The sequence below is a fragment of the Cuculus canorus genome, chromosome 4 (genome assembly GCF_017976375.1).
Source record: "Cuculus canorus isolate bCucCan1 chromosome 4, bCucCan1.pri, whole genome shotgun sequence".
Lineage (NCBI taxonomy): Eukaryota > Metazoa > Chordata > Aves > Cuculiformes > Cuculidae > Cuculus > Cuculus canorus.
Window position 1 is genome coordinate 9,920,820 of NC_071404.1, and position 27,515 is coordinate 9,948,334.

The following is a 27,515-nucleotide window of genomic DNA, read 5'->3' on the forward strand; positions in this document are numbered from 1 at the left end:
CAATCCCAAACTAAAACCCACCTATCTTCCACAAAACTCTAAAATTGAGAGAAGCCTCCCATTGCTGTAGTTCAGCTCAATGTGGTGTTAAAAAAACCCACATGCAACAGGATTTTATTCTACCTTCATACCATGTGGGCCATTCATGGAACCCATGCATGGCATGCCTTCTCTGTACCATCAGGTCTTGGCTGTGGCTTAAGTGTTTCAGAATGTGACACCCACACATTGTGAAGATACATCACCCAAGGCTCACCAGCTTTCAGCAAATCCACCCAGAAAGCAAAAGCAGGTGTTTCAGTAACACCTCCTACTCACAAATATCCTAACCAGCAAAACTAGCTTATGTCAGCTTTGAAATCTCAGCTTTGAAATGCATCTACAGAAGCAACACGACATAAATCTAAAATGGATACACATTTTCTTGCAATTTGGCTGTCAGGTCTGAGGCCAGTGGTATTCATCACCAATTCAACTGTTAGTACAATATGCAACTTGAATATTAAAAAGAGCACCAGTCCATTTCCTTAGAAAATCTAGACTTTTATTATACATACTGTATTACACTGAAAATACGTACCCAAAGACAGAATATTTTGAATTTACAACTGTACAAAAAAAACAATAGAAAACATAAGGGCTATGCTCTAGCTGTAACATTTTACAAAATGACAGTTCTTGTTAAAGGCACCAGATTCCCAGAGGGCTCTGGCTTAACATTTTTTAGTCCTTTTTTTCCAGTCAGATCTTCCTACGAAACTGTGATTCACTCTTAACCTGTATAATGTCCAAGTCTGAAGCTTAGTTCATATAGACAAGTGGTCTGCACTTTGACACAACTTAAAAAGAAGTGACCAATTTCACACGGAGGTGTCATGCAACCACCAAAGGCTCCTCCTGATTGCATCCAGCATCCTATGGTATTTAATGCAAAGATTAAATGGCAAAGCTTACCAGTGAAACCCAAGTTAAACCACAAAATACTGGCCCAACACTAGTGTTAACCATACTAAGCCTAGACTGTTTTGTATGGAGGTAACTACAGATCAGTAGAGTAGGAAAAATGTTCTAAAAGGAAGATGAAGCCTATGATCCGAACGCTTGCTCAGCATCCTCCTTGGCCTCACCTGTTTCATTACACTCATTTCATTCTTTCTGGTCCTCACAGCATTCATGAAAGAAAACTGAGCCTAAGGAAACCTAGCACTTTTTTGTGGGGCAAGATATCAAGGAACCATGGATATGCATGCATGTGTTCTTTCTCCCCTAAGAATAAAAAGTTTGGACCACAAGCCACTTCCATTGCTTCTTTCTTTAATATTCCACACTCATAAAATCATGCCTAGGCTTGTGTAGACAGGTGCTTCTTTACAAGCAAGGGCAAGAGAAGCTGGAATGTCCTGCCTGGTTGGGGTGCAGTAATGCACTTTTGAATTTAGGGCTTGCTAGTTCTTAAAACTTCATGCTTGGATAAAGGGGAAAAGACACAAACAAAGCTTTAAGAAAACTCTGAACTATTACTACTCTGGTCAGTTTCTCACCACATCTGCAAGTCATTCTAGAGTCAACAAATATTTTTGTTTAACCTCACAGCACTCAGGAGCCTCCCTGAACAGAATCCAGCTGACACCCAAGTGACTGAACATTCAAGACAAAAAATATTAAGTTCCAGGGCCAGATTTTGTATGCAACAATTCCATTATATGGAATTTAAATGTCACTATTGCCCTTTCTGAATTGTCTGGCATTATCCCTACTTTCAGGCCACTGGTTCAGCAATTTCATTCTTGTATTTTTACTTCTCACTGTATAATTTTAACAACATTGCAAAAAAAAATTCCCTTTCTTTAGGCATTTAAAAAAACCTTTCTAGATTCACAGATCAAGCTGAAGTGATGCTCTGGTATTGAGGGTCATAAAGTCACTTCAAATATTGATTTTTTTTTTTTTTCAGTGTTCAATTGTCTCATCCTAATGACTTAACAGAATTAAAAATACACTATGCTTTTATGTAAAATTTCAATTTATTGCATATGACTGACTTCAGATAAAGAGGCCTGGAGATGATCTTTGTTATGTAGCAAATACAAATAGGCAGCAGTATGGTTAAGCTTCCTAATCACTACTGCGCTCCAATGACTCCACTGCATTCTGGAAAGGCTTCTTGAAGAGGAACAGGTGAGCTGCCTGCATTCTGACAGCACAAGTCTGAAACAGACTTCCACAGACTAAGAACGTTCAGCAAGGGGACCCCCATCAATCTCAAGTAAGCCAAAGGAGCCACCACACAGCAGCTCCCGATCACTACTGAATTGCAAAGAGTCTTGAGTCAACAATTGACAATGACAGTATGTGCCCCTCAAGTCAGCCAATCTTCTAAAAGTTTTCTTAAAAACATATTTGGTACTTGCAGCTTATCTAGCAAGCCGGAACAGTTAACACAGCAGTATCGTACATGTTTACAGAGAACTAGTCATCACAAGAAAACTTTAAAAATCTGAATGCAGACAAGAAAAGGAATGTCACTTTTCTTTTTAAGCCTTTCTTTTAAAAAGTTGAATGCTTTCATATTCTACTGTTAGCCCTTACTGTGTAACATACTATAATCAAATAAGTTATAACCATGGAAATGCATTCTACTGAACTCCTAAAAACCAAAACCCACTACTCATCCTCACTTGTCAGGCTGGTTTCTAACTGTTTAAAGGAAAATCGCAACCAGAATCACAATCTACACTGCTTCTGAAATGGGGTAATTATGTGGAGGAGAGCGCCCAGTGTGACAGTCAAATGTGAGTAACTTTCACACTAATACATGCACAACATTCCGTAATGGTAGCAATTACCATCAAATAACTTGCCCACTACAGAGGCTAGAACATTCTGTATATTTGCTTAAATAAAGTCAATAAATCCACACTTTTGGTCACTGTAGAATACAGATTTTCTTAATATTTATAGTTGCTCTATCCTGTTGGATAATTTGTTTGAAAAACTAAAAATAAAATGCAATAAAAATTCCAAATAGAAAAAGACTAATCAATCGTCTAAACGTCTTTGTTATGTCTGCAAGCGTACTTACAGGATTTGGTCTGCTTTCTTTTCAGAAAAAAAAGAAAACACTCATTTTGTCCTAGGGGTTCCACTTTAACATGAATCTCTAGTCAGCCCAAGGTACCTCCTCAGCACCAACCAACCACTGTGCTACTCGTCTTCATATTCCCTCCTTCCAAGCACCACACCCAACCAAGCACAGCTCCATATCCAAGCACTGGCAGAAACCAGACATTTAACTCAAGCCCCCTTCAAATAATAAAACGAGGTCTCCAATGTTTCCTAGTCTCTACACACATAAAGCTTGCATTTACTGAGGATTTACTTGTATTATTAAAGCCAGATTATACCAGTGGTGTGAACACAGTAATAAAAATAAAAATATGCTTCTACTAGAAGGGGACAAGTAGAAGGCACACTTAAATGCCAGTGTAATTGTGGCCACATTAGTGATGATGCCGATGTAACTACACTGGTAAGAGCCACAGCTACATCATTCAAAACTTTTTGGATCAGGGCTTGGCAATGGAACATGTTATGACTGCTCAACCAAACAAAGTAATACTACCGCAAGACAACAAATCTTCCCAAACATCTTTGATATGGATCACTGAACCATATCTAGGGCCATTTTAAAATTAAGCTGCAATTGGTCTTGATGTAATAGTTTCAATTCCTCCCAGGTATGTTATGGTGTTCAAAGGGCGTGCTATGCAAGAGCCAGAGACCAACTTCTACTCTAAGGCTTACATGGCAAACAGCCATCACTTACAGGCAGTGAAAAGCCTGGATTTTTTTCTTCCGGAAGTTACAATAGTAATTTTTTCTTGATCTCAAATAGTGTCAAATACAGGTTAATTCATGCTGGGCATGGACACTGACAATATAGTGAGTTAACAAAGCTCCTCAATCTCACCCTATGACCCAAGCATAAATAAGCTAAACATACAGTGGGTACCATTAGACACTGGACATCTACCACCTGCAATATTTAGTTATACCGCAGCTGAATTGCAAAATAATCAAGCACCTACCTATGGTGCTTTAAGTGTCCATTCTTACAACAGAACCCATGTAGCCAAAGAAAAAATGTTTTTACAATAAAGATCTGTGCCCTCGTTTAATGGTAAACCATGAATGACTCTGCAGTAGTCTTCTTTTCCGGTGCTCAGAAGTAAACTGCTCACACCTGTAATCTTTCAGCTGTGATCTCCTTTCCCAGCATCTTGAACTGTATAAAAACAAAAGCACACCAACAACTTTCCCCCCCCAAGATCACCTTGCCCCATCCCAAGATTAAAAAAAAAAAAATTGAGTTTGACACCATCTTCTTCTGTGTTCACTGAGCCCAGTTAGGTTGAAGAACCACAACTTCTACTCTGGAGGGTAATAAGAAATGTACACATGAATGCCATTTTGTACAGCTGACATACTCTATGAGCTGGTTGACTCTAAACTTGATTTGGTCCAAGTCCGCTGTTGCTGCATCCCTTAGGAAACATTAGTTATTGGTTTGTACTTCTTGAATCTGGTCCATTCACCAGTGGCATAGTTCATTTCAAAGACCGTATCAACCAACATAGTGGTGCTGCCAGTGCCATCTGCCTTTGGTAAGTCTTCTGTATGCTCACTGAGTTTAATTTGGATGATATCACCTTGCTCTTGGCAAGGATTCTCTGTGAAAACAAGAACAGGAACAAATTATACATTTCAGTACTGTATTAGAAAAGGTAAAGAACACCTGGAGATTCTAAGTCTTATGCTGAACACCCTGCCCCACACCTCAAAACCCAATAAACCAAGCCCAAATCCAAAACTGTAAAAGGAATGTCACTAATACACAGAGTCACACGAAGATCTTCCTTCCTCCATACACCACAGGCTAAGTTTTACGGATAGTACAGCAGATCCCAAAAGATGAACCCTAGGGCTAAAATAACCAGTAGAACAACAAAAAGGGAGAGTAAACCGTAATTTCTGTCTGTCTCAAGAATTGTAAGAGAAGCTCCTATTTAAATAGAAGTTAGTAAGTTTAAACCACCAGTGTTACTTTATTTGGGATATACTTCATAGTTAAAAGGCTCAAACGTTTTCAGCTGTTCTGGAAGCCTAAACAGCTTCACTGAAATCCAAGACTCAGTTCCACTTCAGTAGAAATAATGAATGTTACATTTCAAGGTACACGAATTGATACTTAGGAGATTCAATATCATAGCTGGCCTTTATTTACCCAGCCTTCAAAGATGCTAGCATTTTTACTGAAGGAACACTGTTATATACCTCTATCTATATACGCATATTGTGAATATGTAACACACATGTACACTTCCAAACTCCTGTTTTACCTTGCACTACAAAAAAAACCCCTGTCCACGTAGGTATGCAAGTATGTCCTCCTACTGCAATTTGAAGTAGTATCTAGTACTAAGAGCACCATCATTGATGCAAGATACACAAAGCTTTCTTAAAGCCCAGGGATCATCACAGTAACTCCACCCCGGTCATCTTCCATAACGTATTGCATTAATCCAAATACACGAGCCACATGTAGGGTCCAGCATCTCAGTGATAAGAGCCTTCAAATACCAAATTAGAAACCAGAGCTAGTGCAGATGATAGAGTTCACTTAAGGACTCTTAAGTCCCTTCTCATCTTATACTCGATAATCTTCTGGGTAAAACAGCCTTGTCCTATCAAGAACAACATAAGATAGGATATAGCTATGAGATAGCTTATCTCCCCGCGATTCACAGCATCTGTGGTTACCTAAAGTCTTCAAGACTACAGCTGCTACATTTCTAATGCTAAGGAACTGTATTACTCAGCTTGCCATGAAAAAACTTACATTCGTTGTTCTTCTAGACAGATACCAGCACCTAACCAGCCTATTGATTGGTTGACTGCTTGACTGGCTGCCTTGTTTCTTCTCAATCTCTAAGCCATGACTACAGGCGTTCAGTTGTGTATATATCGTGTTTAGCAGCTGCCCTGACAGATTGTTTGACTTACTGGAAATAGACCCAGAAGATCTGTTTCCAGGTAGGTAGAACTGTAATCCATAAAGCCACACACAGTCCAGAGTATACAGAATAAAGCTAAAGCAAGAGTCTTGCACTCACATATGTACATTTAGAAATGCTAGGCTGTATTTCAGACTTAGGTATTCAAAAGCAGGCTAAAATTACTGTCAATACATGCCTCTTGATCCTGCCATGAATCCAAGTATAAGAGCCTTTTCTGGCCTTGTAACTTTGTTTGCAGTCTTGAACATTTCTTGTGCGGCATACATTTGCTCCCTCTGCAACAGATACAGCAAACATGAAGTCCAGTGGAGAACACACTGCCAACAGGTACCATATTAATTCCAACAAACAAATGTAAGAGTAAGGTAAAAGTTTGTAGATCTACAAAGAGTAAGCAAAAAAAGCACATTAACCTCAAGGCTTTCCCTCTTTAATGCCTACATCTAACAGTGGCAACGACTGAATTCTAAAGCTTGAAAAAGCACCTCACCTTTAAATAGCTACAGAATCACATGGCAAGAGACTTGTTTCTATTACCAATTTTGTTTTCTTTATGACATTGGGTTAAAAGGAGAGAACACACAGTCTTTCCTCTACATTCGAATAGAGGCTTGCAATAATTTTAGAGGATTATTTTCTTTAATAAATGAAATAGAGGTACTGAAAGAGAAAGTCACCATTTCTTAAAGTTCAGATATTTCAAACCAGTATTACAGGTGTGCTTAGCAAAATCTTCAGAATTGGTTACCTGCTTAACTCCAAGCATGCACATAATATATACCAGCACACCAGCAATAAGAAACTTCAGGATGCAAGTAATTGCTGTTGAATTTGGTTTCCTCCCCCCTCTCAGGCTTTAACAAGATGTGTAATGGGGGGTAAGGGTATCAATAAATAAAGGCTTTCACCTTAAATAAGCTATTGTTATCTTTTCTTCTACTACGGCAATGACAGGATCCTTTTTAGCAGCTTGCATTATGTGCAATTGGTGGGGCAACAGCCGCAAAAAGTCTTTATTAGTAACACAACATTATTTTACATAATAAATAGCAGTAAATAAAGACATCTTACTGTGACATTAAAACCGCACAATTAAAAATGTTGTGATTAACAGTAAGACAGTGACACTAACAAAGCCAGAAAGCATTTTCATTATCTTTGGTTAAAAAAAACATAGCCTCAACCACTCCATGATCCAAAGGCCAGGAGATGCCAACATAATGCAAGAGATAATAATAAAAATTTACGTTTTCCAATCTAGATCAAAAGCAGCAGTCAAAAAGAACCTGGTTTTACTTACTGTGAGAGAGAGGCTTTTTTTCGGGGGTGGCTGTTGCTGAGTTTGGGGAGCCACTTGCGGTGCCTGTGCTGCAGGCGAAATGGCAGGAGGCGTGGTAGGTGTTAGAGGTGAGGTAGGTGTAGCTGCAGGTGGATTAGAGTTACTATTGTACAGGGGTGTTCTTTGTTTGAATTGTGCAGGAAGAGTTGTAGTAGCATTTGGAGCTGCAGGCTCTTCAGTTTGTCTATTAGTCTGCAAGGCCTCTCGTGCAGAGCCAGCTGCAAAAACCAATCAGGATAATTAAAAGCATTGTAATCCAAGCAGGGATTAGCACCATCAATGGCCTTTAAATAAAACTAAAAATTCTGAATATTCCATCTTAGCACCGTGATTCGATACACCATCTCATATTTAAAAGAAAAACTTAAGAGCTAATGCTCTTTCCACTCAATTCTCTTTAGCAATAATGAAACAACTGAGCAACTTTCTGTCCAACGCAAGTTACACTATATTTAGCATCAAATTTTATGGATATCAGCTGTATTAAATCGAAATTGCTTTACTTACATTTTAGCTTATATTGCTACAACAACTGTACTCTGACCCTTCCAGGATTATTGCTCTACTGTTACACAGAAGCCAAAACCATAGAAATATTTCATCAGCTTTTACATAATGTAGGAGCAGCTTCCAAAGGAAACGGTAATTGAGTCTCACTCAGTAACAAATACTGAAAATACACAAATACTTAAACAGATGACAGAATTAAATGTAGTCTTCACAAATCACTCATCATTTAAACACCAACTGCTAAGAGGGTGAAATCTCCACGTTACTAACAAATTATAACTCTGTTATTTCTCAAGGTTGATAGACTCACCTGCACTTAAGGGAGTTCCTACTCTGAACCTGGGTGCAGGTGGAGGTTACACATATGATCAAGTTATTGTGATTTCATGAATTGCCATCCATCCAGCTAACAGTAATGACCCAGTGAATACTCAGGCCAGTTACACTGCTTTGCAGCTCAGATACAGGCACAGCTGCTTAAGCATCTTTTGACTCTTACAAGGTTTAAGGCAACCGGTGCCCATTGTGTTCACAGTAGATCAAGATGCAATATACAGCCCAGAGCTATGCTGATGCCTTTGAGATCAGATTTTGGAGAACGAGGGGTCTACCACTCCCCTTCTAGGCACAGACACAGCAGTGGTTTCAGCAATATGGCTATCATCCACCAAGATGTAAAATAGGCCAGTGACTGCTTGAGAGGACAAACATTTTTAACAACTAGTTATCCCTTAATTTTGTACAAATCAAGGGTTTTTTTACTGGCTTCCTCTCATGCCAGAAAAACTGACTTGCATAAAGTAATTATGCAGCCTCAGATTATGAAAAGACCAAATCTGTGGATCTCCTGTGTGCATCTTACATCAGGGAAACAGTTTTATATTCCATGTCCATAAGAGCTTGATACTCCATACTCCAAAAGGAAAAAAGTTAGAAAAAACAGAGAACAAAGACAATAGAAAATTTTAAACTAGGGGTTTCCTGCTGTTGAATACAATGCCAAGGCTCTGGAAAATAATAGCTGCTGACAACACTGATGTGCTCTTAGCTGTCTCCTTCTCGAGGAACCAATTTTCTGCCAGAGCAAGATTTGCATGGACGTTCAGAGAGATTGTGAACTGTTTCAGGGCCAAGTGTAGTGATGAGGTTTTGCATATGCATTTTTATAGTGACCAACATGACAGAGCTCACATATATAGAAAACAAAACATTATAGTACCAAATCACAACAAATCAGTAAAAACAATGCATTCAACTGAAATGTTGTTTCTCTGTTAACTATGAAGTCTGGTAATGAACCCCAGTTATGCACATCTTAGTGATACATTCCTTTAAGACTTCACATGCAGCACAGAAGGAAAAGTAAAAACAAGTGTGTTCAAATAAAAGGTGTAGAAATAAAGCACTCGTACAAATGGTATTTTTTACTACTGGTAGTTTTCTAGAACTGAAAAATAATGTAGCACTTTTAAAAATGCACAGGAGCTCAGCTATTATCTATCAGACTGTTATAAAGAAGTAAAAAGAAAATGGATGTCTTGATCCCAGCCTGTGTGAAAGCTAATACGTATTTGCCTCTAGAAATGCATCAGACTCTTGAAAGCAACTGTTTTGTAAGTGCATGCACACGGCTGTGTATATTGAGTATACGCTCTAGATACGTGTATTATTGGTGTCTCTTTAGGGACTAAAAAAGTGCTGGATTTTCTATTGCAGAGTACAAAAAAACCCCAACTAGTAAATTGCTTTGCTTGCGTGACTTCACTAGCAGTCATTCGAAGACTTAAAAACAACAATCATTTTCTTTATTTAGGTTAAATGACACATCTCAACAACCAAAGGCTGGGTTTCTCCAATGGATTTTTAGACTGCTAAGGTTAAGTTTCACTAGACTCAAGGAATAGTAGGTTTGTAAATAAAAGACGAGCTAGACTGTATAGAGTTGGAGGTGCTGGGTCCCAAAAGCAAAAAAAACATCTTTACCTGGCTGTGTTTCTGAGCTTGGGATATAGGAGGAAGATGGCACCACACTAGGGGTAGCAGGTAAATAACTTGTAGAAGGTAGTGCAGGCTCATTGTTCAGCGCACCAAGTTTCTGTAGAACAGAAAAAGTGTAATAGCTATACTGCGTATAATTATTTGCCATTTCTGCATTTTAAATACAATTTCAACATTAGTTCTGCTATGATACTCCCTCCTCTTTTGGAAACTTAAGTTATGGACTCCTCTGTTAGAGCAAGTTTGTCCTTTCAACCCTAACTCCCTATACAAATTTCAAACTTAGCCTAAGAGGGAAAACCCCCAACTTTTATTTCCCGTAATTCAGATCAAAGTTGCTTCCAAAGGCACAATCTGAGCTAGGAAAAAAATACTATTACGGAGAATGTACTTCAGCAGAGTTAGGCTGCTGTTCCGTTCTCCTGTTCATCAGTTAGTAGTGTGAAGACCAGACAATGAAATTTGTGCAGATGGTAGTCTCTGAAGAATTGCACTATAGAAATAAATGATCTTCTGGTTGAGCAAACATGTTCTTCAATATAGGCGAGCAGAAATCTGTGTTCATCCATGGGCAAAAGGTCTACTAAAATATTACCCAGGAGAATGCAAAGGCCTCTGGGACATAAGCAAGCAGAAGGCAAGAGCAAAAGCACAGGTAAAACCTTGTTTCCACTAAAACAGGCAGTCAAAACCAACACTATGGATGTCATCTAGATCAAGCCAAAGAAAATGCCACATTTTGTACTTAATGATCTATGATATTGCACACACGGCATAGAGAACAGCATGGTATCCCCATCAAAATCTTCACTTTAGTCCAATCCAGCCTTATAAACATAAGGAACAGACAGAGGAAAGAAGTTTTGGGGAAATCAAGTCTAGTAGACAGATCATTTAAGGTGACCTTACTAGTCAAAAGCAAGATGGATATTCTGTAAAATGCAGAGCTTGCCAAAAAAGATACTCTTAACATTCTGTGGAAAGACAGACAACAACATTCACTCCTGACAAAGGCCTACTACTATCTTTCCATGTGTTGTTCTTGGCATGTGTGCCACAGATCGCTATCCCCATAACAAAGGGACCAATATTGCACCTTCTTGCTCTTAAGGTCTAGGAGTTAAAAAAATACCTGGCTCAGTAACCAAAACAGAGGTCTTTATAAATAGAGTGCTCTCCAAAGGCAAATATTGTATGTCAATGCACACACTTAAAGAGGCAGAGTAATCATGACCACTTTAAATGTGGAACAAGAAAACACACTGAAGATTTGAGATGGATTTCTATCTTCCCAAAAGGCTTGCAAACACTGAGTGCAGCAACCTCAAATTATCAATTAGTATCTAAAGAACTGAGTTGTCCAAATTAATTCCAGGCCAACGCTTGCTGGGATAGCACAGAGTTTCTAACTCAGAAGTAGGGGGAGGACCTTTTTGTTTTCACATTCTTGTAAAAGCTATGTCCAGAATGAAAAAACAAAAAGCTGTATTGCAGTTCTTGCAAAGCACTGTATCTGAAAGAGCAGGAAAAATACTACCATACACAATTCATCCACCCCTCACCTCCCACTCCCCAAGTGAACTACCCGTAGCCAACAGTTTTGGTTTTTTAATAGATCCTAAACAACTTTTGGACTAAAAAAAATCCAAAGATCACTGTTAAGAGAAGGAGCAGTTGTCTCTCAACACCATGGGTTTTAAGCAGCACGAATTTATAAGCCATGGGTAATTTGGATGGATATCAATTCCACTGTATTTCCCCTCCCCCCTTCAGTAATAACAGGGTTGGCTAAGCCTAACTACAGATGGGTTCGGAGACCTCAAAAACCAGGTGCCCCCTGGATTAAGCATCAACTCTCAAAGATTACAAGCTAAAAACGGAGAAAAGAACCACGGAAGAGCAATATCACATACATTCTTTTCTCGAGACAGAAATCGGATGAGTTGTGAAGACTTTTTTCCTACTTCACTGCTTACATTCAATTCTCCTTCCTGGGCACAGGCCAATGACAAATGCTCCTCACCAAGGACCAAATGCTCCTCACCACGTGGACACTATTTCACTATGCCACAAAGGATGCACAAGCATGGAGTGAAACCAAGAGAAACTCCTGAAGATGACACTGCCTCTCTAGGGTCAGAGTTCTCACATATCCCTTTCATCTCTGACTGAAGACTACAATCTTCAGTTACAGAAATACCATACCCACCACAAACTTACAATGGCAACAAGAAAACAATCAAAAACTAACTTCATCCCATTATGAACTTTTGTAATACAGTTTGGTGAAAGTCTAATGGAATTTTGAAATAATTCTGTAAAGATTTTTACATTAAGAGGCATGTTTCAACAAGTTAGTAAAATATCACTCAAATGTTTTAGAATAACACATATCAGGGTTTCCTCACTGCTTTTGTTTGTTTGGTTTTACCTGTGTAGACACAAGGCCAGCAGCATAATCTGGGGTAGCATTTTCTACTACTGTTTCTTCTTTGGCTTGCTTTTCCACAACTTCTGTATCTATTGCATCAAAATAGAATGCAGTTCAAAGAATTTTTCTGAAATATTCTATTAGATACATCTTTTTAAACAAAGATATAAAAACACATTTCTCAAAATCTGCTGAAACATACTTAAAGAGGCATTTGCCAAAAAGTTGGCAGTAATCTTCATACTCAATTTTATCATCAACCCAGTTATGAATTGAACCATGATGTATATTCACCAACATATAGTAACCAAGAAATTACAAAGATCTGGCTAAATCTGTGATATTGGAAAGCATCAAAACCCAAACAAAAATTTAAATTGCAATTATTATTTTGTTCTGAGACAATACTCAGGTTTTTTGGTGATAAATAAAGGATGTTTGGGGCAAAAACCTAGTGTATACCAGTACATACCTAGAGTATATATCAGATAGTATTCAACTGTTAAGATATCTAAGCCAGAACTTTGGTGAGCACTATAAATTTTTTCAAAATTATTTTTAATTAATTTACTTGGCCAGGCAACCAATAGAAATAAGTGTTCCAAAATATCTCAGACCAATTTAAGCACTGAAGCCACTCACACACCTATGGGCTGCCCAAAGCACAACTGGCTACTTCACTCCTTTCATGCAACTGTTTTATTACCTAGACATATAGCAACATGATTACAAGCAATGGAAAATAAAGGGACAAATCCTCCCTTAAAGCATTTTTAGTTTAGGTTTTTATTTCTTATTTCCTCCTTTTTTAAAGTTTAACTAAAGATGAGCTGTAACAAACGAAGAACAAAATCGTACTACAAATCTAGATCTTATCTGCAGGTATGCATATATTAATAGCCTTTGTAAGCAGCATGCTATACCAACCTAATGTCTTCCTTCTTCTCTTTGCTTCACGGCCAGCACCTACCATATCCAGCTCAGATATATCTAGAAGCTAAGAAGAGAGACCACAGAGAACTTAATAACCACTGTTAAATGCATGCTGTTGATCTTTAGTTATTGTCCTTAAATTTTATTTTAATATATTGATACTTGATATTTCCAAATAGCCATCAGAAATTCACTTTAGATCAAGAACTGAGCAGAAAAGCAAGAGACTAGGAAAAACTGTACCTACTTTTACTCCTCTTTCTTTGCGCAAAGGTGTTCTTGAAGGAGGAATAGGAGTTCTGTTTCCAGAAGGATTAAATACACTAGGTGCTGAAGTACTCCTGAATGGAGCTTGTTTTGGTATTCCTTTGAGTGGGGCTTAGGGGAGATCAAAAAACACAACAATTGTAATATACATTCAATTAGCTACAAAAAACAATAAGGAGGTCTTTGGCTTTTCCCTCTTCTTAATATACACACACTCCCTCCCCTCCCCTTTAACTTCAAATGTTCATCATGTGGAACTGTCTACACACTGTATGTCCCTCAAACGTCAGATTAGGCTTTACACTTTAAACAAGGAGTAAGAGCCTAACTCTAGGCTAATGCTTGCAACTCCATTCTACATCAAATCAAACAGGTGCACCGCTATCAAAACATACTTTTCCTACATACATAGTTATAAGTAAGGAAAGCATCGAACTTTTTACACATAAAAAGGTATTGTGTCTGAGTATTCTGAATCCAATTACTGCCAAAGCTGTTCTTTGAACTTTAAGATCTAGTTACTTAGTAAAACTGAATTTAATCAAAGATTCTTAGCTAAGCTACTGCAGGGCTTAGGGTTCATAATTCACTGGAAAGGTAAATTACTGCTTCACACAGGGGTTTGAAATTCTGGAGCTGCTGTTTGCACGAGGAAGATCCAGTTTGGCTCTATATTGCAAACAGAAAAGCTGCTGTCTCAATATTTGGAAGGAACTGCTACACCTATAAGAAGCTGTTTCGCCCCAACTTTATACTGTTGCCCTTTTACGTCACGCTTAATGTAAGCGGCGAAGGCAGCATTCTTTCATCAACTGCTAAAATATTAGGGACACATACATATCTATCAGGTCTTTGAGCATCCTGACAATCTCATCGTACCCTACAATCTGAAGACAAAACAATATTTTAGTTTGTGATTAAACACTCTGCATCCCTGTATATGTTGAACTTTTTCAACCTCATAGGACAATCTGACCACTGTGAGTAAGTTTCAGCAGAGTAAACTCCAGCTGATTCCATAACTCATACTGGCTCTAAAGGACAAGTCTAAAAACAAGCCTTATTAGTTCAACAGCTAAAAACAATGCCAAGAACTAATGGTCAATTTCTATCCTGGGACAATTTTTAGTTCAAATTACAACTACACTTTTTGCATTTCCTGCATGAATACATGGCCAAACTTCGGCCACATCTTAAAAAGCATCAACACAAAGTACTTCATAACTTCTAGCCACCACATCAAGAAATCACTCAAGTTTTACAGCTCAGCCTCATACCGGTGTTCAAATATTGTACATATTTTTAAATCACTACACAGGTAACTAACTGTGAATCCTCCTCATGCTCCTAGTCAAAAACTTATTTGAGAAATTCAGCAGTTTGCAAACTTCAGTAAACAGTTGAAATCTATTAATGCAAAGCTGAAGAATGATTATACAATTTGGTCATGTCGATTAAAGAGAAGCCACTGCACAGCCTTGGCTGCAGTGAACATGCTGCCCCTTTACCTTCTCCACACAGAACTATACAAATACAACACAGTTCCAGTCTAGTTCAATAGCATTTCAAAGAGCACAGCAGATTACTCTGATCCACTCTGCTCACTTTTGGAGCAACATGGCTTAGTCAGGAGTTATTCCTGGACTGATGCAAGTTAAATTCTTGCTGAAGTCTACAGGAATGAACTAGCTGTGCATGTTTTAGAAGCACAGCAGACACTTGCCATTTAAGAAAAACCCCACACTCAAGACTTGTCAGAAACATTTAAATATCAGGGGAGAGGGAGGCAGAAAGGGAGAAATCCTTCACTTCAAAAAGTATTAAGCTTTTTGTAGAAATTAGACTAATTTTATTCTTCATCAAAGCTATTTTAACAGTCTCTCTTTCTGTGAAGTGATGAAAGTGAGCCATACTTGTTGTGTCTATCTTTTTGACCAGGCCCCTGCCTTTAGCATGGAAAGGCACTCCTGCAGTCTTCTTGAGCTGTTGTGCAGTTTCTGTGGCTAAAAAGAAAAAGGGTTTTAGTTATTACACAATCTGTGCCGAAAAAATACAATACATTGCTTCTTATGTAAAAGATTATTAACTAATATGTAAAAAGATGGGAACAGCAACACAGAAAGAATTATAGTTTAATTAAGGCCTAGGTAATTTACGTGAGGTAAACACAGTATTTGGAGAAAACACAAAAATCAATAGGAGTATGCAACTGACAAGATGGTCTAAACTACAAGAAATGGTCAGAGCAGACAATTTACTCAGTAGAGATTGAAAGAATTAAAGAAAGTTGTATATCACATCATAAAAAGTTACCAATCTTGTATTTAACCAGACCAACTACTCAAGGCACGTGGAAGAAAGCAGCAAGCTGCTGCAACAGAACAGCAGGTACAGTAAACTATTTTAAGACTGCTTAGTTCACGCAGCTACCCATACATATAGGTACATCCATGCCGCCTTTTGCTAGCAAAAAGCCCTCTCAGCTTTCACACCTTATATAGCCATACTGAGCAAAAGAAAGCATTAATTAGCCGCTCTTGCTCGCTGTTGCAAAAACATATGACAAAATAAAAGCAGGTTCTCATTTCAGGTTAGTTTCAAGAGCTTTAACAAAAGCTGTGCCTCAAGTCTTCACAGGTGACTGTTAAATATACCCATGAGAGAATATATCTGTGGTTTAAAAGCCATGGCTTTTTTCTATGCCTTGAAATCTGAACAGCATTTAAATCAAGACAAGCATTTTAATGCAATTATGGTTGGAATGACTTGCACCTGCTCCTCCACACACCAGGCCATCAAAGGAAAAAAATAATCAGCCAGCAAAGCTCTTATTACAGGAAACTTTAATGTATATTCCCATAGCAAAGAATAATGTATAATCCCCATACTGAATATAAATTTTCCTTTCACCATTTAATTTGTTGCTTAATCTTATCAACTAGCTATAGTACTACTTACACTTCTGCAAGAGTTCAGCTCTGAGAGTGGCACTTTTAGGTTTCCTTTTCAGCTGGAAGTGTTTCACTGGGGGAGTAAGTGGCCCAGCTAGTGTTGTCAAGGCATTTTTGTTTAAGTATTGGCATTCCAACGGCAACATAGCTGAAGTTTCACATTCACTTACTGTATAAAGAGTTAACAGAGTACACATGGGTATTAGCACCTCTTCTACACCTAATTACAGAACATTTTACAACTAGATTGTACAGGTGGTTTTAAATTTTAGATTACTTGTTTAAAAACCAAGAGTAATTTAGTTCTAATTATTACACAGTATGTAACCAGTTAGTAGGTTGTTTGTTTTTTATATTAGCTTTGTAAGAGCTTCCATGGTAGCTAAACCCAGTCAAATTATAGGAAGCTTAAATATGCTACTATTGTTAGAGTAAAAGATGATAAAAATGACTGAATTCTCAGACTCCATAAAAATTACACATAAAAAGGTAGCTACTAAACCAAGTCAAAACCCGAAGTGTGAACTGACAAATGATCATTTGTCTATAGTAAGAAAAAAAAAGTAGGTCTACCTCCAAGTAATTTTATTACTGGTCTGCTGCAATGCCAACTCCCAGATCATGTCTGTTCGTGGATGCCTGAAGGCCTTTTCTAGGAAATCAGCTAAATCAAACCCACTGAAATAGGACTAGCTTTGCATCACCATTCACCTACATTGTTTGAAGCAGCAACAGTGCAAGCACCTAGGCCAATACTTTCAGCTGCTAGGCAAACTGTAACTAGTCAGACACAAGCAGCGTAACTCTTCTTCTGATCAGTCTCCCCCACAACACCCAGCACTTGCTGCCTAGAGGAGAATTTCTGGCTGAGACGCACTCCGCCTGCCCAATACAACCACGGTGCTTCCACACACAAAAGGCTGCCCACACAAGCACTGCAGAAAGTTTACTCTTTTCTTTGGTACCACAACATACAAGACAGAGCAATGTATGAAAAACCTCAATTTACTAACCGGCACTAAGGCAGTTATTACCTATCAGTGCCCATGCAGCCTGTCCGTTATACTAAAGAATCCACACTAACTTGTGTGGTGTGCTTCACAAACACTCAGGGTAATACCTGACATGCAAGTTCTGATGATACGTGGAAAAATAATTTAAAAAGTTACCGTCCCTCAAAAAATCTCAGTTCCCAGTCCAGTAACATGCCAGGTCATGATCTGTGGCAAGTTAAGAGAAAAGACATGCTGCTTGTCCTGATACCAATACCGTTAAGATAGCATGACTGCCAGTGGAACAACAGACTATTTCTGAGAAAAAGGCATCGTGTTTCTGCAATTTTCACTAACAGAAAAGACTTACCTTTTTCTCTAAGCTCTCCTAAAATATCTTGAACATTGGGATTCTGTTCTTCAAGATCAAGGTTAAGGGAGCCAGTATCTGGAAAGGATTTTAAAATATCAGCTACCATTAAGACCCAGGGGTCTGAATCCAAGGTAGCGAGCTGGATAATTTCAGTCAGTGCCCCTTTCATCTAACAAAAAAAGAAAAAGAAAATCAACCAATTGGAAACAGTTTTAAACAGGTTGCAGTTGGATTTTTAATTTTAAAAAGACACTCACATAAACATGCACAATATTTTACTAGTGGAGGAAGGGAGAGTGCTTCAACATAGTTACATATTAACTCTAAAACTAAATAAAGAATGAATCAAGGTAATTTTGTTTTATAATGGTTTTGGCCAATCTAGCCCAAGTTTGTTTTGAGCTTTCGGCAGCTCGAAGCTTTGTTTAGCATTGAACTTTTGTATTAAAAGCAACTGGCCAGATTCTTACATTACTGTCTCCTTATATTCTACACACATTCCCAGCATACCCACACCTTATATTAAGTGGTATGAATGTGCAACTAGAATCACAGAATACAACAAATTATTTAGAAATGGCATCTAAATGAAGATAGGCCCCTTTCTGGGCTGCAGAATAACTAGGCAGACAGACCATATTTGCATCATATGAACACAAACTAAGACCTTAAAGTTTTACTTAAGTTTAGGCCAAAATAATGTGTGTCATGCTAAACAAAACTGTATTGTTTGACAAAAATGACCTGTTACAGAAGTACACCCAGCCCTCTAATATGCGACAAGTAACAAGCTTTTTTCATCTACCCAAAGTTTCTGTAGTCAGAAAAAAATGAAAATAATGCATAAGATTAATTAAGACATTTAATTGTCACAGTAATCTCCTAAATAACTGATCAATATGCCTGTTGGCACTACGAAATGAAATGGAAATCAAGATCAGTACAGCCAAGGGTATATACAATGAACATCATAAACCAGTAATTTTTACTTCATTCGCAGGTAAGCTTAATCCCCCCCAAATAAAGCCGGAACATTGGGTTTTTTTCCTAAATAAACTCTCATGTAGGCAGTAAAGCATTAGCTTCACAGAACTAAGATATGTGAGATGTACAATATGTCTAATAAGCCACATAACAGTAAATTTACCTAAAGTACTGAGACATACTGTATCTGTACAGTATTAACACTGAAGAATTCAGAAATATAAGGAAATACTTGAATTTTGATTTTTCAGAACTGGCTGTGCCACATACAGCTTAATTACAGGCCACATGTTTCTGAACACAGGGAGACAAGTAAGAGGTTTATCTTTATTTTTATGCTGTATTTCTTTCCCTTTATTTAGAACCAGACTTTTCTTTTCCAAAAAGTTAAATAAAATAAACTTATTCTACTTGCGCAACTCTAAGAAATAAAAGTTAAATTTCTGCTGTCCATTTCCCCCCACCCCCAAGTACTTTTAAAGCTCAAACACTGACATTCCTCCAGTCCTCTCACCCACACAATGTTATTGCCCTCTCACTTTAGAAAACCTTACAAGTGCAGTAGAGGGACAATTTGTCCTTTACCCCTTGCACGTTTTACTGTTCACAGCAACATGCTTGTGAAAGGAACCAGATCAGTTCATCAGACTGAAAATTAGCATTGAATATCCCTAAGTTTTAAGTTCAATCAGCCCCTTGGTGTGGCTCACCAGTCACACAAACACTAGAACCACAAAAAGAGTGGAGTAGAAAGTAGACATTAAACAGCCAGTTACTACCTTCAACATCACTATCAACTAGCTTTGCATTAGTGATCACACAACCATGACCCCACACTGTTTAACATGCTGTCAAATTTAAGGAAAGCTTACCCAATGAGAAGATCAATTTCTAAGAGTCTAGTCTTTGCTGTCTTCACTGCTCACTTCTTTCTTGGTACAGACAAAAGCCCCACTCAGACTCCACACAGAGTCGTTAATCACTCTAACCCTAAACTGCTCATCACAAGTCCCTTCTGCTACAGTGGATGAGGAGGAGCACGAATACCACTGAACCAAAGATACCTTATGTATGCTATAGGATGTAGTACTAATTTACACAGAACACTTGAAAATCTAAAACATGCCATGAGCACTGATGAAGCTATGGTTTTCCTATAGTTTTTAAGAAGCTTTAATCTGGACATTGCTAATGCAGGTACGTTTATAGAATGTAATTTCCTCCACCAGACCAAACTCTGACAATAACTGGAGGAAAGATGTCTCCTGTACCCTCCCAATTTACCCCTCATATCTGTTCCACAAAACTCATATTCATACCTAAAATACAGGGATACATGCCTATACTTGGCATGTTCCTACGGAGCTCTTGTATGGGCACATTGCATCCACACTACCCGCAGGACAGCTAGAGTTCAGGCAACCTACTTACTGTACAACCCATCACTCCCCATGACTTTGGTTCCTTCAAGAAAGGAGCCCAGAAACAACTTGTTTGCCTAGCACTGGGCAAATAACATTGTCACCAGGCCCCATGGTGAAAGCAGAGTCATTGTCACACACAGGGAAGTGAAGCACACTAACATGTACTGTGAGCCAACTAGTTGGCTTGCCCGAATATGGGTTTGCATTTAACATGCCTGAATTTGAGTTTTTGACTCAGGTTTGTCTTTAAATGGCAATTTAAATATATGGTCCCAGTTCACCATTGAACTGGCAGCCAAAAAAAAAAATTCATTTCTGGTTTGATAATGCACGAACTGCAACTCAAAAGAACAGAATCCTATGTACAGCTTTTCTGTTACTTTACAGAGCACAGCCATAATCCCAAACTCTTAAATGTACGAGATTGCAACACTGGATCAGCAAGAGTCCCATCAGCTCCAAACAGCACCTTGTTAAGCATGAATGTCAACATCTGATGCAATACATTCTGGCATTTCTCTCACCTAAAACTCAAGTATCTTAGACATTCTTCTTAGCCTGCTGCCACAGAAAGAAAAGCATAGGGCATGACTAGAAACATATAACACAAAAGGATCAGGCAGGATGGAAAAAAGTCTGGGAACAGAGACAAAGGGAGATTAATAATGCCTGTGCAGGAAGACTACACAAATAGCACCATGGGAAGGGGTAACAAAAAGGAAATGTTACGAGACAAAGGAAAGGTGATAGCTGCAAGATGAATTCTTGCAAAGAATTCGCATTCATTTGCTTTATGTTACGCCTAAATTAATATACATGATTATTCCTTTAGACAAGTACATCAAGAGTTGGCTAATCCAATGAAGTTTTAATCTTTCAGGAGCCATAGACAGGTGATGTTTAATAGGTATCAGTATTATTATAGAGAATTTTCATTAAGCTAAAAGCATTGGATTGAAAGCACAGTATTAATATTTACGTAATACAAAACCAGGATGGATCAAATATCACTATTGTATATGTTTTGTATTTTAATCATGAAAAAGAGTAGAAGCAGCCAAGAGTAATATTAGATTAAGATATACCATATTACATCACAGAATGCAGGCCAGAAAGATACATAGTAGCCTGCCTGTTTTGAACACAGAGGCAAAAGCAAGTGCCCTGAGCCTTCTTATTCCTTTACACTGTACTCCACAATTCCCACCTGCATTAATGGAGGGCTCCTGATTCGCACACGGAAGTGAAAGAAACAGCACTGACTTTTGCTCTCTTGCAGATACTGTAATAAGAGGGCAGGCAACTGACGGGATAGGCAACATCTTCCTCTTGAGATAATTCAAAAAGCGGAGAAGCACTCAGTTCTCATTATGGACTTGCTTGTAATATCACAGTCTAGCCCTGAACAAATAAATTAAATGTTGGCACTAAAAGAAAACTTGCCTTGCTGTTGTGAATCAGGTTAACAAGAATATAATATACAAAATAAACAGAAGTAATTGTTCTCCCAATTTCACAACTGAAACTCTGGTCAGCACTAAATTGAGCTTTAGGCATCATTTCAAATAAGTGTGACCATAGAGAAAAACTTTGGCAGATGAAAAGTGGCGAGAGGCAGGGAGATTAGAGTTAGCAAGTTCTGCCCAGAGAACTACAACGGGAAAAGATATTTTTGATAACTGCCTACAAAATACACTTAAAATGAAAGTGGGAGCCAATTATTATTATTAGTCAGCAGGAACAAACAAGCAGTAATGAGGCTCACAGGATGATCCCACAGGGGCATTATGAGGATTAAGTCACTTATCTATACAATATTTGGAGTGTTTAATGAAAACATTATGAAAATTGAAGGATATTACATTCCAGGAAAAAAAAAAAAAAAATCACCTAAGTAAAGGACTGAGCTTTCAAGAGAGCTCATTCGCTTGTCTAGACCAAAGCTTTCACACAGATTTAGAAAGGTTCCATAGCCAATTAAACCCCTTCTAAACCAAATACCACCACACTTCTTGATTCCCATGTAACTTTTTACTCAGATGTCTGCTCCCAAACGGTTTCTACATTATTCTGTGCCTCAGTGAAGAATTATAGAGTCATAAAATCATAAAATGCAATTATACAGAAAACAGGGAAAAAGATTTTGAAGAGAAAATAACTAAATCCAATCTGTTATCTAGAAAAGGAAATATCATTTAACACGCTACATAACAAACCAGGAACATATCCTGCATCCACTACTGAGATTCCCAACGCTTTACAAAGCTGATGCAACGTATTTTCCAATACTACTAAGTTTCCAAATGCCAGCTCAGTGCTTCTCACACTTCATTGATAGACTGGTGCATGGCATGGAAAACATACATATGACTTTCCAAAGAGACTAACAGAAGTGCCTTCACAGTTAAGTTTAATAATTTTCAGATATAGGAGTGATTTCCAAATTATGAATTTTATTTCCAGGCAGCTACAAGTATCTTAGACTGGTGTATTTCTGCTAGAAACAAGATGCTCTGTTCGGGACTCCACAATACACTGAGCAGAGAATACTGCAGAGTAGTACTCAGCACAGTACACATACTGAACACAAACAGGCACCTATGTACATTGGGTACATAGGGGTACATTGAATGCTATGGGTATCATATGCAAGATAGAGAACACCAGCTAAAACATCCAAAATCTTCACAAAGACAACCTATTTTATCTGACTTGCCATGAATGATGAGTATCTGATAAGACAACATTCCTTTCTGTCAGCAGTTAATTACACTATCTATAGAAGGAAGTCCATATAATGATAACAGCAGACCTACTAGCAATGTTAAATGTTTCTGTCTTGGCTTTAACCACTTTAAGATCTTCCCCTCAGCTAAAAAAAATAAATTGCATATCCCTGAAATAGTTAAAACGTTACAGGTACTTTGCAAAGGACTGAAAATATGCTAAGTCCCTAAACCCCAATCAAGTGTGCTCCGTTTACAATGCAAGAGTGAGTTTGATTGAATTTACAAACTCCATCAAAGTTAAAAATCCCATGATTTTTTTTTTTTCTTACAGCAGTAACACAAACTTTATATTTGGAACACAAACGATCACTTTAACAACACACTAAAAGGCACAACAACTGACTAGTTCTTCTTTACATGTACTTTATCTCCATGGTTAAAAAAAACACTCATTGAGTAAAGTTACTGGCTACCGTCTTTCTCATGACAAGGTTTAAAAGTTCTTTTACTTGCCCAGTGAGCACTCTTGCAGCATTTCAACAGATTATTTCAGTTTGCTTGAATGCTGCTCCCTCAAAGACTTGGCACTAATCTTATTTCTGGAAGCTCCCAATCTTCTTTAAACTCTCTTCAATCTAAAAACATCACTAATTTGTTAGCTTTCTCTAAACACTGCAATACTCATTTCTTCTAGGCTACTTGGATTTTCATACTACTTCAGAAGAATTTTGAACGCTCAAAGAGTTCACGTGAGCTTATGCATAGCTCCCCATGCCCCCTCCTGCCTTTGGCTATTTTGTATGTCCAAAACACAACTGCATTTGTCACATAGAAGGAAGACAGCTTGTGCACTGGACAGGAGCTAAACATAGTGTTTCAAAAATTATAGTAAATATGCTGAACAGTAATTATTTTCTTTTAAAGTGACACCAATTATATGTAACACTGAATAATCAAACAGACGCACGAGGCAAGACAAACACCGACACACACCAAACTATTGCTTAAAAATGATGCTTGTGCATTTTCAGCTTAGAAGTACACAAAAGCTGAGTACACAACAATCAAAGTTACATACTCTCTGCACACCCCCTGCCTAGTATGTGTGTATATTAAGCCTAAGCAGCAGCTGTGTCCTAGCCAAGAAAGAGACTGGTGCAAGCACAGCTGAGGATACTCTACAAAAGAAGGTGAGGATTAATTATGCACCACCTCCATGATTATTACCAGAAACAAATACCATACACAGTGGAAGTAGGAGAGGAATTCCTCTGCCCTGGCTGAAGGGAATTAAATGTTTCCCAGTCGTTCTCCAACTCTTGCCCCGAATATCAGTAGTTGCCTACTGAGGCACCTGCAGAGGAGGTATGGTCTTTTCTGGATCGATGATGACTTCTTTGCAGAGCCAGCTCAGGCTTGAGCCAGCCAGCTTATTAGCTGGGGTGGGACAGTAAATGAGAGAGCACCAGCTCTTCCCAGAAAGGTAAAAAGAAGCAAAAAAAAGTATGGTGGTTTTCCTCAAGCAAAGCCTGACTGTAATAAGGTGCAAAAAACCACTGTTCATTGCAGACCCCAGATATTTCATTCCCAAACTTTCAGCACTTGCTGCTGTCCTTCCTAAAGCCGAGGTGTTCAACTTGGGACATCTACACAGCTGCCAGTACTGAGGAAGGAAAATGAAGCTAGCGTAACACAGACTGCTCCTAAACGATCCTGCCTCTCTGTCTTCATCCTAGAGCAACCACTGCCTCAGAAAAGCCCTATCCCCAAAAGGCATTCAAACTGTACTAAAATACAGCTCTACAGCCATGGTTCTGTGTGGAGGCGTAAGATGGGCTTCAGGTCACAACTGCATTCAAAAGACTAGTGCAAACAGAGATTCCTTGAAAAGAATGAGGAGGAGCAGCAAAGCTCCCACTCAACTCACTCCCCCACTACAGGGAAATCCAAGCACTTTCCCTCACACTGAGGACTGAGTCCTCCAAGCTAGGCCTCAGCAGACTGCTCTGCCAGCCGAGACCATCTTCCTCCACCTCTTCATCCAGGAGAGGCTGCAAGGAGAGGCAAGGATGGCTGTGGGGACCAGCCTCACTGTATGCCAGTCCTAGAGCTGCCTCCTGTCTCCAGGCTTCAAGTGAAAAGGGCAAACAGGGAGTTGGTGCTGGCACTGCCCCCTCTTCTCCCCTCACGCCACGTCCCACTGACCTCCTGATACCGAAAATGCCTGCAAATAAACTCTCCAAGATTCGTTCTGGAGTTTTAGAAAGCAAGCATCCTTTATCAGGCCTGGGCAACACGATCTCCATCAATCATGTGCAGCGAGACAAGAGCTGGCTACAGAATATATTTCCCACCTACATATGTATAAGCTTTCCCAGAAATCTTATGCATATTCTATTACTTCCCAAGGACTGATTCTAACGCTATTATGAACTTCACAACAGTCAAATCTTTTGCTGATTTGGAGCTCTGGAGTCAACTCCCTGCCTGACGCTGCACCTGAGATTGGGCAAGACTGCAAACACAAAAGTGATTACAGCAGAAGACACATCTGTTTAGTACAGATCCTAGAATCATAGAATAGTTTGGGTTGGATGGGACCTTAAAGACCATAGAATCATAAAATGGTTTGGAAGAGACCTTAAAGATCATAGACTCATAGAACGGTTTGAGTTGGAGGAGACCTTAAAGATCAAAGAATCATAGATTGGTTTGGGTTGGGAAGGAGCTTAAAGATCACCCAGTTCCACCCCTCTGCCATCGGCAGGGACACGTCCCACCAGCCCAGGCTGCCCAGAAAGCCATCCAACCTGGCCTTGAACATCGCCAGGATGGGACTGCCACGGCTCCCCTAAGCAGCCTGTGCCAGGGCCTCACCACCCTCATCTGACTTCATACACGACATTATCATCTCCAAAGACTGAACAGTGCCCTAAAAATATACTGTTTGAAAGAAAAACCCCACTCTATCGGAGGGACATCCTGTCCAACTTTCAAAACACAGAATGACTTGGATGAAACTTTACTTCACTTTAAATCAAAAGCATCGCCCTTCTCGCCGAGGTAACCGCTTCTGGTGCCGCTCTGCCTCTCACACACGCCCCCGCCCCGCTCTCACCTCATCCACCGCCCGGCGGGGCAGGTGCAGCATCCCCAGCAGCAGCTTCAGCTTCACGGCCGAGGAGAGCCCATGGAAGCAGAGGCGGATGTTGTCGATCACCGAAGCCGTGAGCAGAGAGGCGATGCTCGGCGGCGCCCAGAGCTCGTCCGTAGAACCCAGTTTGTTGTGCAGCCACAGGCCAGTGTCGCTCTCCCGCATCGACGCCATCTTGGGAGCGGGGCGAAAAAAAAGGGGATTCTCCACGGGCATTTTATGAAGACACCTAAAAGGGAGGAAGGGAGGGGGGTGAGGACCCCTGCGGGCCGCCGTCTTGTTCGCAAGCCAAAATGGCGGCGCCCAATGAGGTGAGGCTAGGGAAGGCGGAGATCCGGCCGTTACCTAAAATGGCGGCGCCCAGTGAGGTGGCGCTAGGGAAGGCGGAGATTTTGCCGTAACCTAAAATGGCGGCGCCCAGGAGACGGGAAATAGCGAGGCTTTTCTCGTCTCTTGTTTGCGTGCAAAATGGCGCCCGACAGGAGTTTTTCTTCCGTGCTGCGAGATGGCCGCAAAGAGATTGCTGTGCTATTCACGATTCCCTGTTCTCCTCGCGGTCTGCCCTCACTTCTTTGGGGCTCTCCTGGGCAGAAAACGCCTAAAAACCAGGAGCCAGGCAGGCGCGCCTCCGCGGGGTTGGGCGGCACAGTTCGGGGTCGGGCTGCACCCTGCCCTCCCCCCGCCCTGGGACCGGGACCGGCTCTCCCGGCATGAAAGTGACGGGAAAGAAGCTCTTCAAGGCTCACTCTACAGCTTTAGAAAGCAAACATTCTTTATCGGGGCTGGGCAACACGAGGGAGTGATCCCCGTTAATGGTGTGCAGCCAGGCAAGGGTTGGGGCAGAACAGATTCCCACTCACAGGCACATGGATACATTTTCCCAGAAATCCTGTACACATTCTATTATTTTCCAAATGATACAGGTAATTGCTATTACAAGAAGTGGAATAGGTTTGATTTAAGCTAAAGGGGAGTTAAGTTTCATCTAAGTATTTGTATTTTTCTCAAAGTTAGAATGTCCCTCTGAGAGCATGTTTTCTTTCAGACTGTTTTTCCAGACAACATTCATTCGTTAAAGGTGATTATGTCTTGTGTGAAGTATGTTCTGTGTTGAACATGTGTCTTCTGTTATCAGCTCTGCTTGGAGCTTTTTTCCTATCTCAAATGCAAGGTCAGGCAGAGAGCTGGTTTCAAAGCTCCAAATCAGCAAGAGATTTGACTGTTGTGAACTTCATAATAGCATTAAAATTCGTCCTTGTGATACTGAAAATGCCAGCAAATAAACCCTCCAAGACTCGTTTTGGATTTTTAGAAAGCAAGCATCCTTTATCAGGCCTGGGCAATGTGAGGGTG

The 27,515-nt window shown here is 39.5% G+C and overlaps 1 protein-coding gene across 1 annotated transcript; it reads right to left on the reverse strand.

The window, feature by feature from the left end:
* Nucleotides 1-547: 547 nt before the first annotated feature.
* NELFA (negative elongation factor complex member A) lies at nt 548-26,447 on the reverse strand. Its single transcript, XM_009562018.2, has 11 exons — nt 26,127-26,447; nt 17,869-18,040; nt 16,514-16,675; nt 15,469-15,558; nt 13,536-13,666; nt 13,283-13,352; nt 12,356-12,444; nt 9,910-10,021; nt 7,378-7,634; nt 6,253-6,352; nt 548-4,730 (listed from the first exon to the last, which is right to left on the reverse strand). The coding sequence occupies exons 1-11, from the start codon at nt 26,376-26,378 to the stop codon at nt 4,546-4,548; spliced, it is 1,620 nt and encodes a 539-aa protein (XP_009560313.1). The 5' UTR covers nt 26,379-26,447; the 3' UTR covers nt 548-4,545.
* Between the last annotated feature and the right edge of the window lie 1,068 nt (nt 26,448-27,515).

Bases quoted from the DNA above. Each gene is read 5' to 3' on its own strand.
- NELFA (XM_009562018.2), bottom strand. From the start codon at position 26,378: ATGCCCGTGGAGAATCCCCTTTTTTTTCGCCCCGCTCCCAAGATGGCG. The intron at 18,041-26,126 runs GTGAGAGCGGGG...TTTTTTTGTTAG, and splicing joins CCCGCCGGGCGGTGGATGAG to ATGAAAGGGGCACTGACTGA. The intron at 10,022-12,355 runs GTAAAACCAAAC...TCTGTTCTACAG, and splicing joins CTGGCCTTGTGTCTACACAG to AAACTTGGTGCGCTGAACAA.